The sequence below is a fragment of the Lineus longissimus genome, chromosome 3, assembly GCF_910592395.1.
Source record: "Lineus longissimus chromosome 3, tnLinLong1.2, whole genome shotgun sequence".
Classification (NCBI taxonomy): domain Eukaryota; kingdom Metazoa; phylum Nemertea; class Pilidiophora; order Heteronemertea; family Lineidae; genus Lineus; species Lineus longissimus.
This window is the reverse complement of record NC_088310.1, coordinates 18,343,873-18,363,719: the sequence shown is the minus strand read 5'-3', so window position 1 is coordinate 18,363,719 and position 19,847 is coordinate 18,343,873. Positions and strand designations below refer to the sequence as shown.

Genomic DNA, 19,847 nt, shown 5'->3' with positions numbered 1-19,847 from the left:
ATGAGGGAATTCCTTTTCGGCCCAGTGGTTGGCGCGTTGGCCCCAGAGTGGAAGTTAAGCAAAAGTTGGTTATATTTGTCGCATGTCGAAGGGTCGTCACAACATTGGAGACCTTCTGCAACTGTCCCGGGTTGAGGAAAAGTTGGAAGACCCTGCAATAGAATCATTGGGGTAGCTGATTTTACATCATATCATTATTGGACTTTCATGAACCAAAATGTGGGCTTTGTCCTTGATATCACCGTCAGAATTTCTGATACAAGCTCACTTTCAACATTGGCCAACAGTCTAGGAAAAGCTTCAGAGAAGTCTTTTTCATCAAAGTTTCGAAGCTAAATTAAGTAGTGCCGCGGTGAGCTTCAAATTGCTTGACATTAGATGCTACAGAAAGTGTTAGATGTAATTAGGGGATTCATCATACTAATGAGGGGGTCATCATACTCCCTGTCCCAGGAAACGTGTCAGGAGTTGAACTGGTTTGAAGTGACCAGTCCGTAGAGGATTATTGTACGTGTCATTTGATTGGGTCAGTGGCATCAAGAATTCATAAAGTCTTCTCTTTATTAATTCTTGGAGGCATGTGTATGAACACAAGGCAAGGTGGGCTACACAAGGCTTTGTTACCATCTTTAAATTGTCTTGATTTGTATATTTAAATCGGAGAAAAATACACATTAGAATGTATATGAGGAAGTGCGTCTCGGTGTTCGTTATAACATGGTGAGGTTTTTAAACCTGCCTGAGCATTGGCGAGAAATGTTTAATGACCTAGGTGCTGTCTGCGATCTTATGTCTGATATACTTTCAGTTGATGCAAATTGCAAGCTAAGTAGCTTGCAACCAATTTGGTGAGTTAATTAGTCAACAGCTACATGAATATTGGTGTGAACTGAAAAAAAGTCCGGGAAACATTCATCTGCATGAGACTCGAATTGAAAATCATGCAAAGTTGTGATGCATGCCTTCAGATCAAGTACATGTATTGTCCACAACCCCATTAACCTTCTGGATGTCCTGGGCGTGCAATCATCGAACAGGAGATATGCCTTCATTGGACAAGTACTGTCCTCAGCTCCAATGACCTGCTGGAGGTCCTGGGTGTCCATTGCATTCAGTGGACAGATATGTGCCTTCATTGGACAAGTACTGTCCTCGGCTCCAATGACCTGCTGGAGGTCCTGGGTGTCCATTGGATTCAGTGGACAGATATGTGCCTTCATTGGACAAGTACTGTCCTCGGCTCCAATGACCTGCTGGACGTCCTGGGTGTGCATTCAGTGAACCGATACTGTTCCACTTGTGATATGCCTTCATTGGACAATTACTGTCCTCCGCCTCAATGACCTACTGGAGGTCCCGTGTGTGCATTTAGTGAACCGATACTGTTCCACGGAGGATCTCTCTTCATTGGACAAGTACTGTCCTCGGCTCCAATGACCTGCTGGAGGTCCTGCGTGTGCATTTTGTGAACCGGTAACTGATCTACGGAGGATGTCTCTTCATTGGAAAAGTACTGTTGTCGTCTCCATTAACCTGCTGCACGCCCTGGGTGTGCATTCATTTGACAGATACTCTTAAACTGGTGATATGCCTTCATTGGACAAGTACTGGCCTCGGCTCAAATGACCTGCTGGAGGTCCTGGGTGTGCATTCATTTTACAGATACTGATCCACGGAGGATGTCTTCATTGGAAAAGTACTGTCCTCGTCTCCAATGATGAATGAAGAGTATCTGACAAATGAATGCACACCAAGTACCTCCAGCAGGTTGTTGGGACCGAGGACAGTACTGGTCTAATGACGTCACATCTCCAGAGGAAATGTCTGTGTCCACGAGTGCATACCCAGAACCACCAGCAAGTAATTGGGGCCGAGGACAGTAATTGTTCAATGAAGGCACATCACCAGCAGGTCATTGCAGATGAGGACAGTACTTTTCCAATGAAGAGACATCCTCCGTGGATCAGTATCTCTTCACTGAATGCACACCCAGGACGTCCAGCAGGTTATTGGAGCCGAAGACAGTCCTTTTCCAAGGAAGAGACATCCCCCGTGGATCAGTCTCTGTCCACGAATGCACACCCAGAACCTCCAGCAGGTCATTTGAGCCGAGGACAGTAATTTTCAAATGATGGCATATCGCCAGTAGAACCATATCTGTAAAATGAATGCACACCCATGTCCTCCAGCAGGTCAATGGGTCCGAGGACAGTACTTGTCCAATGAAGGCACATCACCAGCAGGTTATTGGAGACGAGGACACTACTTTACAAATGAAGAGACATCCCCATGGATCAGTCTCTGTCCACGAATGCACACTGGCGATATGCCTTCATTGGACAAGTACTGTCCTCGGCCCCAATGACCTGCTGGAGGTCCTGGGTGTGCATTCATTTGAAATATACTGTTCCACTGGTGATATGCCTTCATTGGAAAAGTACTGTCCTCGTCTCCAATAACCTATTGGTGATATGCCTTCATTCGACAATTACTGTCCTCGGCCCAAATGTCCTCCTGGAGGTTGTGGGTGTGCATTCCTGGACAGAGACTAAACCACGGTGGATGTCTCTTCATTAGAAAAGTACTGTCGTCGTCGCCAATAACCTGCTGGTGATGTGCCTTCATTGGACAATTACTGTCCTCGGCCCCAATGACCTGCTGGAGGTTCTGGGTATACATTCGTGGACGGAGACTTGTCCGCTGGAGATGTGACCTCATTGGACACGTACTGTCCTCGACCCCAATAGCCGACTGGAAGTCCTGGGTGTGCCATCATCGGACAGGAGATATGCCTTCATCGGACAAGTACTGTCCTCAGCTCCAACAACATACTTGCGGTTCTTGGTGTCCGTTGTAATCAGTAGACAGATATGTGCCTTCATTAGATAAGTACTGTCCTCGGCTCCAATGACCTGCTGGAGGTCTCCAATAATCTGCTGGACGTCCTGGGTGTGCATTCATATGGCAGATACTGTTCCACTGGTGATATGCCTTTATTGGACGAGTACTGTCCTCGGCTCCAATGACCTGCTGGAGGTCCTGGGTGTGCATTCAGAGAAGAGATACTGAGCCACGGGGGATGGCTCTTCATTGGAGAAGTACTGTGGTCGTCTCCAATAACATGCTGGTGATGTGCCTTCATTGGACAAATACTGTCCTCGGCCCCAATGACCTGCTGGAGCTTCTGGGTATGCATTCGTTGACAGAGACTGATCCACGGGGATGTCTCTCCATTGGAAAAGTACTCTCCTCGTCTCAAATAACTTGCTGGTGATGTGCCTTCATTCGACAATGACTGTCCTCGGCCCAAATGATCTGCTGGAGGTTCTGGATGTGCATTGATGGAAAGAGACTGATCCACGGGGGATGTCTCTTCATTGGAAAAGTACTGTCCTCGTCTCCAATAACCAGCTGGATGTCCTGGGTGTGCATTCATTTGACAGATACAGTTCTACTGGTGACATGCCTTTATTGGACAATTACTGTCCTCGGCCCCAATGACCTGCTGGAGGTTCTGGGTATGCATTCGCGGACGGAGACTTGTCAACTGGAGATGTGACCTCATTGGACAAGTACTGTCCTCGTCACCAATAGCCTACTGGATGTCCTGGGTGTGCCATCATCGGACAGGAGATATACCTTCATTGGACAAGTACTGTCCTCAGCTCATACAACTTGCTTGAGGTTCTTGTTGTCCATCGTAATCAGTAGACAGATATGTGCCTTCATTAGATAAGTACTGTCCTCGGTTCCAATGACCTGCTGGATGTCCTGGGGGTGCATTTACTGAACAGATAATGACGGAGGATGTCTCTTCATTGGAAATATACTGTCCTCGGCCCCAATGACCAACTGGTGATGTGTCTTCATTCGACAATTGCTGTCCTCGGCCCCAATATCCTGCTGAAGGTTCTGGGTGTGTATTCGTGGACAGAGACTAAACCACGGGGAATGTCTCTTGATTACAAAAGTACTGTCGTCGTCTCCAATAACATGCTGGTGATGTTCCTTCATTGGACAATCACTGTCCTCGGCCCCAATGACCTGCTGGAGGTTCTGGGTATGCATTCGTGGGCGGAGACTTATCCACTGGAGATGTGACCTCATTGGACAAGTACTATCCGCAGCCCCAATAACCTACTGGATGTCCTGGGTGTGCCATCATCGGACAGGAGAGATGCCTTCATTGGACAAGTACTGTCCTCAGCTCCAACAACATGCTGGAGGTTCTGGGTCTCCATTGGAGTCAGTAGACAGAGATGTGCCTTCATTAGACAAGTACTGTCCTCGGCTCCAATGACCTGCTGGAGGTCCTGGGTGTGCATTCAGTGAACAGATACTGATCCACGGAAGATGTCTCTTCATTGGAAATGTACTGTCATCGGCCCCAATGACCTGCTTCAGGTTCTTGATGTGTATTCGTGGACAGAGACTGATCCACGGAGAATGTCTCTTCATTGGAAAAGTACTGTCCTCGTCTCCAATGACCAGCTGGTGATGTGCCTTTATTGAACAATTACTGTCCTCGGCCCAAATCACCTGCTGGTGGTTCTGGGTATGCATTCGTGGACACAGACTTTTCCTCTGGAGATGTGACCTCATTAGACAAGTACTGTCCTTGGCCCCAACAACCTGCTGGAGGTCCTGGGTGTGCATTCAGTGAACAGATTTTGATCCACGGAGGATATCTTTTCATTGGAAAAGGACTGTCCTCGTCTCCAACAACCTGCTGTTGATGTGCCTTCAGTGGACAATTACTGTCCTCGGCCCAATGACCTGCTTGAGGTTCTAGGTGTATATTCGTGGACAGAGACTGATCCACGGAAGATGTCTCTTCATTGGAAAAGTACTGTCCTCGTCTCCAATGACTTGCTGGTGATAAGCCATCATTGGGCAATTACTGTCCTTGGCCCAAATGATCTGCTGGAGGTTCTGAGTGTGCATTGGTGGACAGAGACTGATCCACTGGGGGATGTCTCTTCATTGGAAAAGTACTGTCCTCGTCTCCAAAAAACCTAATGGTGATGTGCCTTCATTGAACAACTACTGTCCTCGGCCCAAATCACCTGCTGGTAGTTCTGGGTATGCATTCGTGGACACAGACTTTTCCTCTGGAGATGTGACCTCATTAGACAAGTACTGTCCTCGGCCCCAACAACCTGCTGGAGGTCCTGGGTGTGCATTCAGTGAACAGATTTTGATCCACGGAGGATGTCTCCTCATTGGAAAATGACTGTCCTCGTCTCCAATAACCTGCTTGACGTCCTGGGTGTGCATTCATTTTACAGATACTGTTCCACTGGTGATATGCCTTCATTGGAAAAGTACTGTCCTCGGCCCCAATGTCCTGGGCGTGCATTCAGTGAAGAGATACCTATCCACGGAAAATGTCTCTTCATTGCAAAAGAAGTCCTCGTCCCAAATAACCTGCTGGTGATGTACCTTCATTGAACAATTACTGTCCTCGGCCTCAATCACTTGCTGGTGGTTCTGGGTATGCACTTCTGGACACAGACTTTTCCTCTGGACATGTGACCTCATTAGACAAGTACTGTCCTCGGCCCCAACAACCTGCTGGAGGTACTTGGTGTTCATTCATTTGACAGATACTCTTCCACTGGTGATATGCCTTCATTGGAAAAGTACTGTCCTCGGCCCCAACAACCTGATGGAGGTTCTGTGTGTGCATTCGTGGACAGATACTGATCCACGGAGGATGTCTCTTCATTGGAAAATGACTGTCCTCGTCTCCAATAACCTGCTTGACGTACTGGGGGTGTATTCATTTGAAAGATACTGTTCCACTGGTGATATGCCTTCATTGGACAAGTGCTCGCCTCGGCTCCCTTCATTGGAAAAGTTCTGTCCTCGTCTCCAATGACCTGCTGGTGATGTGCCTTCATTTGACAATTACTGTCCTAGGCCCCATTCACCTGCTGGTGGTTCTGGGTATGCATTCATGGATACAGACTTTTCCTCTGGAGATGTGACCCCATTAAACAAGTACTGTCCTCGGCCCCAACAACCTGCTGGAGGTACTTGGTGTTCATTCATTTGACAGATACTCTTCCACTGGTGATATGCCTTCATTGGACAAGTACTGTCCTCGGCCCCAACAACCTGCTGGAAATCCTGGGTGTTCATTCATTTGACAGATACTCTTCCACTGGTGATATGCCTTCATTGGACAAGTACTGTCCTCGGCCCCAATGACCTGCTGGAGGTTCTGGCTGTGCATTCAGTGAAGAGATGCTGATCCACGGAGGATGTCTCTTCATTGGAAAAGTAGTCCTCGTCTCAAATAACCTGCTGGTGATGTACCTTCGTTGTACAATTACTGTCCTCGGCCCCAGTGACCTGCTGGAGGTTCTCGGTGCGCATTCGTGGACAGAGACTGATCCGCGGGGATGTCTCTTCATTGGAAAAGTACTGTCCTCGTCTCCATTGACCTGCTGGTGATGTGCCTTCATTGGACAATTACTGTCCTCGGCCCCAATGACCTGCTGGAGGTTCTGGGTGTGCATTTAGTGAACAGATTTTGATCCACGGAGGATGTCTCTTCATTGGAAAAGGACTGTCCTCGTCTCCAATAACCTGCTGGTGATGTGCCTTCATTGGACAATAACTGTCCTCGGCCCCAATGACCTGCTGGTGGTTCTCGCTGTGCATTCGTGGACAGAGACTGATCCACGGGGGATGTCTCTTCTTTGCAAAAGTATTGTCCTCGTCTCCAATAACCTGCTGGTGATGTGCCTTCATTTGACAATTACTGTCCTCGGCCCAAATGATCTGCTGGAGGTTCTGGATGTGTATTCGTGGACAGAGACTGATCCACGGAGGATGTCTCTTAATTGGAAAAGTGTTGTCCTCGACTCCAATGACCTGCTGGTGATGTGCCTTCATTGGACTATTACTGTCCTCGGCCCCAACAACCTGCTTGAAGTCTGGTTGTGCATTTAGTGGACAGATCGATACTGATCTACTGAAGATGTGTTCCGTTCTCGGGTCAAGTAACCCCACTAGAGGTCCTTGGTGTGCGTTTCGTCGGACTAGTGTCATGTCCTCGACTCTGGCAAGAGGTCCTGGATGTCCTCGTCTCCAGCTGGCGGTCCTGGGGATGCCCACAATGGGCTTTAGTTACCTGGAAATAGAGTCTGTTTCTTTAATGGAGGAACGCCGTCTTCCAGTCACTTGAGCTTCGCGATCTCGGGTGTGCAGATTGTTCCTCTGCACTGGATGCAGCCTACACGGCCATGGAGTACATTGTACATCAGCCAACTTCTGCCTGTATCATACAGACTCACCATAGCTGGCACAGCATGAACTGAACACATTTGGGCCTATGGTAGATGTCATCAACGGGGCACGGGGCAGCGGTAGCGCAGTGGAAGAGAGGCGGTCTCATGATCAGGAGGTCGTGGGTTCGACTCCCGGCCGAGTCACTGCTCAGTTCCCCTACTGGTCGAGTTCAAGTGAGCACCTTCTGGTTGCTCCTTGAAACCCCTGATTTATTTCTGTGGAGACCGGGGTAATAATATGATATCCCAAAGCGCTTTGAGCGAGAACTTAGTGTCACGGAATTGCGCTTCAAAAAGACTCATTATTATTATCAACGGGAAGAACGCACAAGCCATTGTTCTCCTGATATGTCCTCCTGACGACTCCAAAGAACCAACGAAACTTGATAACTAAACGAAAAGCGTGTTATTGATATTCTTAAAATAAACCATCTTCCATTTTACCATGCTGCCACACACCTCCCAAAACTCTCACCAGATGGCAACACCGTACTCAGACGGACCTGTCTCTGGTTGTGACTTGTCTACATCACTCTTCAGAACATCCTCCCCTCCTTGGAAGCTTACAGTTTACAACCCAGTAATTATACATTTAATGTTTGTACCCAAAACTTAACCTAAAGCTTAGAACTCAAAACTTTGTCACAACTCTAAAACTCACTGAAGCAAATGACCCAAGTATAAAACCAACTACAATTAATGTATGATCAACTGTGAGATGGTGGCAAACCACATCACTTAAAACTCACAAGTGTTGCCATCAAAGAACTCAAGAATTTGTTGATTGGGCTCAAAACCTTCAAATTAAAACACTGGAGGGATTCTCCTCAAGATTGGTCAAAATGTCCAAAATTATTATTATACGGCATCAACACTGCTCTTGCTGTAAACAATGCTGTCCAATGTCCAATATTTCAACTTCAGTCGTAAACATATACCGTTTGTACATGATGAATAAATGTCGATTTTCACCAGAATCCGAAGTTTATAGATTTCTTTTCTTGTTATTGTCCATCCTGTAAGACCGCACAAGTCCCATCATGGAATTCAGAATTTGTCCAAATGCACGTACATGTACCTTATGTACACTGGTACATTGTATAGAAACCCAATTTCAGCTAGATTTGACACTGTTTGAGCAAGATTCTGGTCAGTGCAAATACAATTCTTATTTGCAACATTAACCCTGTGTTTTCCAAAACCTCAAAACTCTAAAAACTATCCAACTTCACCAAAAACTCAAAAACCTTGCCTTGACATGGCCCATAAAATAACTGAAAATTCACTTTGATGTCACAAATGAATTTCCTCCCTGAATTATGAATTGTGAGCCTTTCACTGACTTTCACTAGATTGACATAAGAGTTGTTTGACCAAAGAAGGACTTGAGCTATATTTTCACCAATTTTTCTCCCAAATAACACATACTGTGGAAAACCATCCACCAACACCCGGAAAACCAGGAAAATTCACCCAATTTTGCAAACTCTCACCCAGAAATGCAAATTAACCCCAAGCTCAGTCCCCTTTAGGCTTCAACAACTGAAAAATGCCAGTTTGTTTCACCTTATCGTTCCTTTTTCGAAATGACCGGACGAAATGCGACGAATGTCCCGAAAACGGCATTCTTGTTGTGGAAACGTCTCGAAAAAAGGTAGATTCGACGAATATTACTGGATGTCCTATATAAAAACGTTCGTGTTGTGGAAGTTGTCTCGGACGTGATGATTCTCTCGAATTTGATGTCCCTCGACGATTGAAAATCCCATTTGAACGGGGGATTTCCGATACTGTAGACCACGTAAATTCCATGGTAAATTTGCGTAGATTGTTCTTTTGATTACCATGGCAATACATTTCGTAACAATCGTTATTTTGGCATTGTCTCTGATCGAAAGTGACGATACGGCTCCCGATTTGATAATACGCTACTCGTCTTCTTCTTTGTTGTCGTCTTCGTAGTGTTCCAGTGGACATAGCTTTACCACTGGACGTTTGGAGATGGTTTCGCCAACTTGGACATCGGCGACTCTGACGTTTCCATCTGGCCCGGGGTAGACTCGGACAACCCGGCCAAGCGGCCATTTGCCTCTTGGGAGGTTAGTGGATGCGATGATGACTACATCCCCAACCTGACACTGCATGGTCTTGGTTCTTCTGCCATTTCTTCCTCGTATGTAGCGTTGGTAACCACTCCTGCATCCAACGATCCCAGAAGTGTAGGACGATCTCCTGGACTCTTCGCCAACGTCGTCTTGGATTGAAATCGGACGTGTCAATAGTCTCTGGTGCGAATCGTCCTCCAAGACTCCCATGTAGAAAGTGGTTGGGAGTCAGTGGGACAACATCTTGGTGATTTCCGGACTGATAAGTCAATGGCCGTGAATTTATCAATCCCTCTGCTCCAACGATGGCGCTGTGAAGTTCTTCATCATTGATCTCGGCATTCCTTAGGATTGCTTTGATCGCCTTTTTGGCTGCCTTGATCATGATCTCGTGTACCCCAGAGAAGTGTGGAGTCTCTGGGGGGTGAAAATGCCAACGTACTCCATAGGTTGTCGCCGTTTGCTGGATCTTCTTCTCATCAAGACTCCTGACTGCCTCCAATAATTCTAGCTCGTTCTTTCCACCGCGTAGATTTCCGCCATTATCTGAGGTCAAGTCAGCAGGTAATCCTCGTCTTGAAGCCATCCGGAAAAAGGCGTTCAGAAAGCTGTCTGTGTTCATGCTGTAAGCCATCTCTAAATGTATCGCCCTGGTTGCGAGACATGTGAAAAGACAGAGATATCTTTTCTGACGCGTCTTTCCTCGACCTTGTTTAGTGATGAAGGGTCCAGCGAAATCGACAGAGCTCTCCACAAATGCTCTCATGGACATTCTTGATCTTGACTCGGACAGTGGCGCCATCAATGGGGGTCGCGGTTGGCTTTTCCGACGTTTGCAGTGATTGCATTCTTTCTCCCATTATCGTATGACTTCTCTGGCTGACAGGATCCAATATCTCGCTGACAGGTGGGACAATACCTGGTTTGTCCCAAGATGTTTGCAGGTTTCATGGGCATCCTTTACTACAAGCTTCGTCACTCGATGGTTTCTTGGTAGGATTGTTGGGTACTTCATCTCCAAAGGTAGATACTGTGCTTGGCTCAGCCTCCCATCCAATCTCATCACATCATCGGTGTCTAATGTAGGCCTCAGCGATGACAACTTGGATCCTCTTGATACCTCTCGTTTTGACTTTATGGCCCTTTTCTCGGCCCCAAATTCAGCTGCCTGGCAGTATCGGATGTAAAAGGCTTCGGTGTCCTTTATCTCCTCTGGCTCTAATATGCTGCTTGTCCTTCTCAAATCAGCTGGCAACCTGCAATTTTCCAGAAAGCGATCAACCCATGCCCTTACTCGGCACATCCTCTTCCAACTGGAGTATCTTGCTGGCTCCAATCTTCCCAATCCTCCATTTTCTGGGACAGCAAGGTACGTCTACAACTGGGGTAGGTTTTCCTCCAAACATTGCTTCCTCGTTTCAGCTTTCACTGCTTCTGATGGTTGCTTCTTCTCGACTTTGTTCTCTGGCCACATAGTTGGGTCCTCTGTAAGAAATGCCGGTCCCTGCCACCATAGCGTGTTGTAGCTTAACTGACTCACAGTGAGACCTCTGGTGAGTAGATCCGCGGGATTCTCAGCAGTGGGTACGTATCTCCACTGGTCAGGATTTGTAGCTCTCTGGATCTCTCCAACGCGATTTGCAATGAATGGCTTGAAGGCTCGCCCTCTTCCTCGGATCCAATGCAGTGTATCCAGACTATCGCTCCAAAATGTCCAATCCCTGCTGCAGAGCTTTAGTGCTTTGCTCGCACTCTCCACGAGATGTAGGCCTTCCACCGCTCCCATGAGCTCCAATCGCGGGATACTGACTGGTTGTAGCGGTGCCACTCGAGACTTGGACGTTACCATTCTGCTGCTGACAGCTCCTCCCTCGTATCTCTGCATGCAAAATATGACTGCTCCATAGGCCTCCTGGGACGAGTCAGAGAACACGTGCAGTTTTTTCTCAACTACTCTGGCCTCCAATGTCAGACATCTTGGAATCTTCATCTTGGGAAGGTCCGGTAACTCTGCAAACCATCCTCGGATCCTAGTTGTGGTATCCTCGTCAACAGGATCATCCCAGTCAACACCTGTCTCCCACAGGTAAGGTGATAGAAAACCCAACGGGTCGAACAGACTGGCTGTCTTCTGCAGGAATTTTCTCTTGGTGATGGCCTCTTCATCTGGCAGGTTGAATCTGAAGCTGAAGACATCTTCTTTTGGCAACCAAAGGACTCCTAATGTCTTGACAGTAGGCAGATCTTCTGTATCCAAATCAACCTCCGAAGCGCAGTCTGCTGTTGGTATATTCTTCAAAACTTCTGGCTTGTTTGACATGTACTTTCTTGCATGCATCCCATTCTTATCCCACAGCTCTGATGACTGCTGATACCATTCCACTCCTGTTTCTACCGTCCTTACCGAATCCGTGGAGTCATCCATGTATGTGCTTTCCAAAACTGTCTCTGCGGCCAGTGGGTACTCTAAACGATACTTCTCTGCATGCTGCCTGCAGACATACTGGGCCAGGAAAGGACTTGAATTTACTACAAAGACGACACGTTGGAACTCGTATACATCTGGTGGTCTGTCTGTATCCATGGATCTCCATAGAAAACGATGATAGCGCCGATCCTCCTCCTTCAGTTCAATCTGACAATACATTTCAGCTATATCACTCATTAAGGCTACAGGGTGATGGCGAAACCTTAACAACACGGAGTAGAGACTATTTTGCAGCTTTGGCCCCTGGTGTAGTAGATCATTCAACGAGACTCCCTCCACCTTGGCAGAAGCATCGAATACTATTCTTGTCTTTGTTGTTGCCTTGTCCGGCCTCAATACTGGAAAATGAGGCAAGTACCATCCTGGTGTCTCCTTGTCTGCTGGTGCAACCTTCTTGATGTAACCCTTTAGCTGGTAATCTGCCAAGACTTTCGAGTATGCTTTCTCTAAATCTGGATCCCGCTGTAGCTTCTTCTCGGTGTTCTTCAGTCTCTTGGCAGCCATCGGGTAACTGTCAGGTATCTCTGACCGACCTGCCCTCCAGGGTAGGCCTACAGAATACCGCTTGGTCTCTGCATTGTATTCGATTGAACTACTGACTATCTTGACAGCTTCCTGGTCATCTGGACTGATGACCGCAGTCTCTGGCGAGTCTGGAATGTCCCAATATCGCCGTATTGTCTCGTTCAGGTCAGCGTGGTTACAATGGAACGTGAAATGCGTGGGTGTATACAAAACCAAGACCTAAGACATAAGACCTAAGACCTAAGATCCCCCAAAGTACAAAACTAAGATCCCCGAGGTACAAAACTAAGACCCAGGAGGCCAATTCCAAACTAAAATTTTGAAGAAAAATATCAAAGTCTGAGTTTTGTACATCAGGGGATCTTAGTTTTGTACGTACAAAACTAAGATCCCCCGAGGTACAAAACTAAGACCCGGGGAGGCCATATAATTGATATTGTTTGGAAGAAAATTAATTAATTTTTGTAGTATATTGTAAAACGGAAAATTTTTGCGGCTGGTTACGGTATTTTCACGGATTTGTTTGAATAAACTTTATTTAGAATTCCTGTTTTGCAATTTTTATTTTTGCGGATTACAGACATTCGCAAAAAACGCAAAATTTTATTGAAAATACCACAAAAATTTCCCATTTTACAAGTCATAAATGAAATAGCTTAGTAGTGTGTTGAGGTAAGAAGGGAGTCTCTGTTGTGTATAATGTATTGTTATATGCAACATGTACATACGCATGGATGTTTGATACAACCCATGTTCATTTCGTTGTAAAAGCTGTGTTTGACGACTCTGTACACTTAAATGCCGAAGGAACATTTTCATTTTGCTTCTTGGTATATTTTCAGTTAAGTCTCCCACAAATATTTTGTACACAATTCTCAAAATATTCTGATCGATTTATGTAAATTCATTAAATAACGGCCTATATTGCAATAACGTTGTTTGACTCGGTTAGTATGTAATTGATGGATAAGAAAACGTTCATATTTTACTCGTTCCAACTCTTCCGATGGCGGCGCTCCTCAGAATGACTCAAAGGAGTATTGCACCGGTTTCGCCACTTTTTGTGGAGCTGGATGGAGGCCGTATATGCTAGAGTATATGCTAGAGTGATGACCGGTCGTGCCTGCATAGTGCATATGGAGGTATTATTCAGATGGAGCAACTGCATGCATCTCAAAGGTGATATTACTACATCAAAATGAATTCGAAAGAGGGGCAGAATTTGGAAAGAAATCATGGGTCTTAGTTTTGTACCTCGAGGGGTCTTAGTTTTGTACGTACAAAACTAAGATCCCCTGATGTACAAAACTAAGACTCTGATATTTTTCTTCAAAATTTTAGTTTGGAATTGGCCCCCCCGGGTCTTAGTTTTGTACCTCGGGGGATCTTAGTTTTGTACGTACAAAACTAAGATCCCCTGATGTACAAAACTAAGACTCTGATATTTTTCTTCAAAATTTTAGTTTGGAATTGGCCTCCCCGGGTCTTAGTTTTGTACCTCGGGGGATCTTAGTTTTGTACGTACAAAACTAAGATCCCCTGATGTACAAAACTAAGACTCTGATATTTTTCTTCAAAATTTTAGTTTGGAATTGGCCTCCCCGGGTCTTAGTTTTGTACCTCGGGGATCTTAGTTTTGTACCTGGGTCTTAGTTTTGTACTTCGGGGGATCTTAGGTCTTAGGTCTTATGTCTTAGGTCTTGGTTTTGTATACACCCTCCGTCGCTGCTGCCGCTGCATCCTCCGTGACACCGACACAGGTCCAGCCTAACGGCGTTAGCCTGGCAATGGGTTCTCCTGGTTTCCCCTGAAAATCTGGTTGTGGTGGCTGCTGCCTCGATCGAATGTCATCAATAACTTCTTAACGCGTTATACCTTTAATGAATGATTTAATGATATCTCTCGTGACACATCTGACCTTACATTCTTTCTCTTAAAAACGGTTTAAAACAGTTATTTGTTCTGGGTTTAGCATTTCCTCCCGTCTTCTAACGCACACGCAACAACAGCAGCGCCTGGCCACCGGACCAATTCCGGGGGCGCCGGACGGAGCCGTCTTCGCGGCTGCAAACCCTACCAAAAATTGCCACAAAGATTTACACTCCCCCCGAATCATCACAATGATGATTCCAACATCAATAAAAATCTTTGCAAAATTCCTATGGAAAAGACAAGTTTCCAAATTCCAGCACAATCTTCACAAGAATGAAATGCTAGTAATTATTACACAAAGATAGTCCACTCTTCGGAAGATATTAGTTTATACCGATATATAGTCCATGATCAGGAAGATATCAGTTTATACTGATATATAGTCCAACAAACACAGAATGCGAATTAAAGCGCAGTACTATTAATCTCAATGGAAATGTCAATTTAGACACAAAGCGCAATGATTACGGCGCGTTTTGAGATAAATTCTTAACACAAAATAGATTATATCTGCACTCTCAAACTAGAGAAGACAATTGAAACAGCGGATTGTTCTGATGTCTTATGCGAAACTTTAGAAATATGATAATGCGTTGGAATGGGTAGACTGCCTAACCCAACAATAAGAAGACTGGAACAGGGGATTATTGTGCCCCTCGGCACAGTTCCAGTTAATAGCGAGCAAGATGTGATGCAGGCATTATATGCACCACCGAATTATTTCTGAATTGCGCAATCCTTGTAGTTCAGTTTACGTTTGGATGAGACTCGTTTTAGTCTCATTAGTGTCCGCATATTCCTGACACAAATATATAATATTGACGCGAGTAGCTCATATTTCGACACGTTAGTCCGTTCCTTCAGCCTCCAGTAGTACGATGCTCTTCACTGGCCTGGCATACGTTCCCTTGCTTGTCTTGAGTTGCACCGTTCGCACGTTGTTGTCTGCTGTTGACGGATTTACAGCGGTGATTCGTCCCATTGGGTAATGTCCTCGATGTCCAAGTTTCATGTCTTCGACGAGTAGAACGACGTCGCCAACTTGGAAGTTACGTGTTTCCTTGAGCTGTTTTGTCCTCTCTTGCAGTGAGGTCAAGTACTCGAGACGAAATCGATGCCAGAAAATGTCGACCATGGCTTGGACTTGACGGAAGTGGTTGCGAACCATCAAGTCACGGTCGACAAATACCCCTGGAGCATAGGCTGCAGCTGGTTCTGGATTGAGGAGATCGTTTGGCGTTAACGGCTGTATGTCGTCAGGGCTGTTGCTCTGAGCACATAGAGGACGACTATTGTAGAGGAACTCACATTCAGCAACGATCGTCATCAGCTGGTCCTCTGTTGGCGTCCTGTCTTTTAACGTTCCTAGGAGGGCTCTTCGCAGTGACCTGAATGGCCTTTCAAAGAGACCATTCCGATTCGATGCCTTGGGAATGTTCGGGACCCAGCAGATTTCCTTCTGTCTCAAGAAATCTTCTACTGCTAAGTTGTTGTAGACATCTTGAAGTTCATTCAGTTCCTTTATCCCTGCCGCAAACGTCCCAGCACAATCAGTCGACAGCTCCTGGGGCCTGGATCGACGGGCAATGAATCTTCTTAGAGCGTTCAGGAATGCAGGCACGGTCATATCGGGCAAGACTTCGAAATGAACGGCCTTGATTGTAAATGACACCAGTCCCAGGATGTACCGTTTTGGCGTGCTGCGTCCCATCTTGCTGAGTACAGGACCCATTATGTCACATCCTGTGTGCAGCCATGCACTACCAACAGCGACCCTGGAGACTGGCAGAGTTCCTTGTACTTGCTCCTTGGGTAATGCGACTGTCCGAATGCATGTTTTGCATGTCTCCTGTATCTTGTAGCTCAGCCTTGTCCCGTGGATGATCCAATAATGTTTCCTGATCATGTACAGTAAGGTCTTCGGTGGGGCGTGCATGTATGACTCATGGTAGTATCTGGCTATGATCATTGTCAGGTGATGACTGTTTGGCAGAAGTAGCTGATGTTTCCTGTTGTATGGCAAACTCGACTCAGAAAGACGGCCTCCAACTCTCAGTGATCCCTTGGGGTCGATGAATGGGCAAAGCTTCTGAAATTGACTATGCTTCATTTTTGGACCAACGTTCCCCAATTTCTTGATCTCGCTGCTGAATTCCTGTCTCTGAACATATCGAACTATTGCTTCACCAGCATCTTGAATTTCACTTCCTTTAATCCTGCCTTTCAACCGGGTGTAGTTGACTGCATTGCGTCCAAGGCGAGTGTCCTTGTTCCATATGATGAAGCGTATTAACCATGCTACTGCCACTCTCAACTTTGCCCAGCTAGAGTGGTGATGTACTAACTTCATCAGGGGGTCCTCCTTAACTTCTGTAGCCAGAACTGTAACAGTCACATCCTTCTTCCCTTCTGGATGGTCGTCAGGGAGACTCCCAATCTTCGGCATACTAGGCCAATCCTCCTCAGTGTTCTGCAGAAAACTAGGCCCATGGTGGAACAGTTCATGTCTCAGAAAGTTCTCCACAGTCAACCCTCGACTACATACATCGGCCGGGTTCATCTCTCCTGGGACATGACGGATCTCGATTTTCAGGTCCTCCTTTAGATCTCTAATTTCCTGCAGCCTGTTTGCTACAAAAGGCAAAAAGCGTCTCTTGGAATTCTGTACCATCATGAGAACTGCCGAGCTGTCTGTCCATTGATATATCCTAAGGAAGCTGCAATCCGACTCTTTGATGACAAACTTGACCCCCCTCATCGACAGCAGCATGGCTTGCAGCTCAATCCTAGGAATCGTCTTGACCTTGGTGGGAGTTACCAGGGCCTTTGCAAGCAGGAATGAGATGTGACATGCTCCTTCTTCGTTGGTCGACTTTATGAAGATCTCAAATCCAAGTCCTGTCTCTGAGCCATCAGAGAACGCATGCAACTCTCTTGATACTATCTTGCCAAATCCCTTTGGTACTACTGCTCGTTCTCTCTTGAAATCTGCCAACTTCTGTATTGACTGCAGCCATTCCTGAACTTGAGTGGCTTCCAACTCTGGTAATGGCTCGTCCCAGCCATACCCCTTAGCTGTTATATCTTGTAGAATTTGCCTCGGTATGAGCGTCACAGGGGCTACACTTCCTTCTGGGTCAAACATAGCGGCTATGTTACCGAGCAGCCCTCTTCTTGTTAAAGGCCTTTCCTTTTCTCTTGTTTTGAAACCAAATGTGTCATCGGTGACATTCCATTTGACACCAAGGACTCGTTCTTCGTGTTCATATCCCATCTCAAGATCGGAAGATTCCTTCATTGAAGGTGCCTGCAGCTCTGGTTTAACCAACTCTAGAAGACTTCTATCCGTTGTTACAAACTTGGCCAGCTCAAATCCAGTTTTGCCATAAAGTTTGAAGATCTCTGAGACGACTATGACTGCCAGCTCAGGCCCCAAAGACTTAAGTATGTCATCTACATAACTGTTTCTGAGTCCCGTCTTGATTGTTTCTGGGTGGAAATCATCTCTGTTGTCGATGCATGTCTTCTTTACAGCATATCCAGCTAGGGCAGGAGCATGGGTACCACCAAAGAAATTGTGGAGGATTTGATATCCTTCAGGTTCTGCATCCAAGTCATCATCTTTGAACCATAGGAACCTCATCAAATTCCAATGTTGCCTTGTGATGAAGATCTGGTTAAACATAGCATTTACGTCAGCCTGGAATGCTATCTCTCCCCCCGTCCGGAATCTAAGTAGGACTCCCAGCAATGAGTTCATGTTGTCTTCTCCTGTATAAATATGGTCATTTAAGCAGGTGTCTCCATAGCGTGCAGCTGCATCCCAGACTATCCTCAGTTTACCAGGTTTCGCTGGGTGGTATACATGATGGAAGGGTACGTAATTCACTGGCTCATCAGCTTCAATCTCATCTCTTGGAATCCTTCTTATATACCCCTTTTCTCGGTATTTCTGGAACAGGTCACGGTAGGCCCCGTACTCTGTGAAGTTTTCTTTGACAATTTTCCTCTCTTCAACTTCGCCTTGACTCCCATAAGTCTTTTCAGTGCATACCCTCTGTTGTTCGGTATCTCCTTGGCTGAATCTCCGAGAGGTATTGGCATGTACAAGTGACCATCACATAGGTATGTGCCGCTGTCGAGAATTTCCTTCGCTTTGACATCTTCAGCTGACGTAGGCTTGGTGAAGTGATACTTGGTTCCAATCCCAGCTTGATCAAATTCTGCTAATCGTAGGAGTTGCTCGCTCAATTCCTTCTCCTTGACTACAATGTGATTACATTCTAGTCAGCTGTGACTGGAGCCACCTAACAACGTCCATCCCCATGGATATCTGGCTGCAATTGGCTCCTCTGGTTTGGATCCTTCTTTCCATTCGAGTTGCTTGTGGGCTGATGGGATGTTTCCTCCAATCAAAACCTTAATCTTTCCAACTGGACTCTCTGGGGTGGGTAAGTCTCTCAGATGCTCATAACTTGACCAAGTTTCCTTAGACGGCAGGTGTTTGTCTCCCATAGGCAAACTTTCCCAAGAGTATACTTCAGGAATATCGATCCAGCTGTTACCATCCAATCCGGAAATTTTCAGACTGATTTTAGTGCTTTTACCCGCACTAACTCCATTCAATGTCTTCAATTCGACTGGCTTTTCATCTGGCTCTATGGATAATTCCTGCAGAACGTCTTCTTCACACAGAGAGGCGCTGGAGTAGGAATCGATTCCTGCCCAAGTCTTCATTTCCTTTCTGGTAGCTGGACATCTGACTATGACAGGGAATGCTGGGAACAGGACTTTATCTTCGGTTTTTCCCAGGAAGCTGTTACCAATTACAGTAGGGGTGGTTCCATCCCTGTCTTCAGCCTTGTCAAAGTGTAGGAGAGTATGATGCTTAGTTGTAGACTTGCATCCCATCTTTTGACATTCCTTAGGGAGAGGGCATTTCCTGGCTGAGTTGTGGGCAGTGACCTTGTTGTCAGCATTCAGGCAATTAAAACAGAATCCCATTCCCTTTATGATGTCCTGCTTCTGTTTCCATGGCAACCTCTTGACACTTGAACACTCCCAGATGGAATGCGATGGTCCACTGGTGCAATGAGTACATTTCACTCTAGGTTTACTAGTACTCTGGGTTGTCCTTTCAGATCCTTGTTGCTTGGTACTCTTCCCAGTTTTCTTCTTAGCTTCGCCAGTATTATTGACATTTGATCTGGACTTCTCATCCTTCGAGCTCTCCTGGCCATCTGTGATAAAGTATGTCTTTACGGAGGGGGTCTTGTTCCGATCTTTGACTGCATCATTGTTCTTCCGCTTATCATACTTATGCTCAAGCAAGGCTGCAAATTCGCTGTCGTTTACCTCCCTTGAAAGTCCCTTGATGATTCTGACAACTTCTGAAAAAGTGACCTCCCCGTACTCCTCTCTGATCTTGGCTGCCTTTCTTAACCAGCTGCGGCGATCATGCATCGGTAGTTTTGCGATTACATCGACTAGGTAATCTGG

At 46.1% G+C, this 19,847-nt stretch overlaps 2 protein-coding genes across 2 annotated transcripts; both read right to left on the bottom strand.

The window, feature by feature from the left end:
• Positions 1 to 10,778: 10,778 nt before the first annotated feature.
• On the bottom strand, positions 10,779 to 12,395 carry LOC135484829 (uncharacterized). The gene has a single exon (XM_064766518.1). The coding sequence runs from the start codon at positions 12,393 to 12,395 to the stop codon at positions 10,779 to 10,781; it is 1,617 nt and encodes a 538-aa protein (XP_064622588.1).
• A 2,800-nt stretch (positions 12,396 to 15,195) lies between these two features.
• LOC135484828 (uncharacterized) lies at positions 15,196 to 18,108 on the bottom strand. The gene has a single exon (XM_064766517.1). It carries the CDS (start codon positions 18,106 to 18,108, stop codon positions 15,196 to 15,198), a length of 2,913 nt encoding a protein of 970 aa, XP_064622587.1.
• Positions 18,109 to 19,847: the final 1,739 nt, after the last annotated feature.

What these genes read in the sequence shown, in the direction of transcription:
- LOC135484829 (XM_064766518.1), bottom strand. Translation starts at nt 12,395, where the DNA reads ATGGCTGCCAAGAGACTGAAGAACACCGAGAAGAAGCTACAGCGGGAT.
- LOC135484828 (XM_064766517.1), bottom strand. Translation starts at nt 18,108, where the DNA reads ATGAACTCATTGCTGGGAGTCCTACTTAGATTCCGGACGGGGGGAGAG.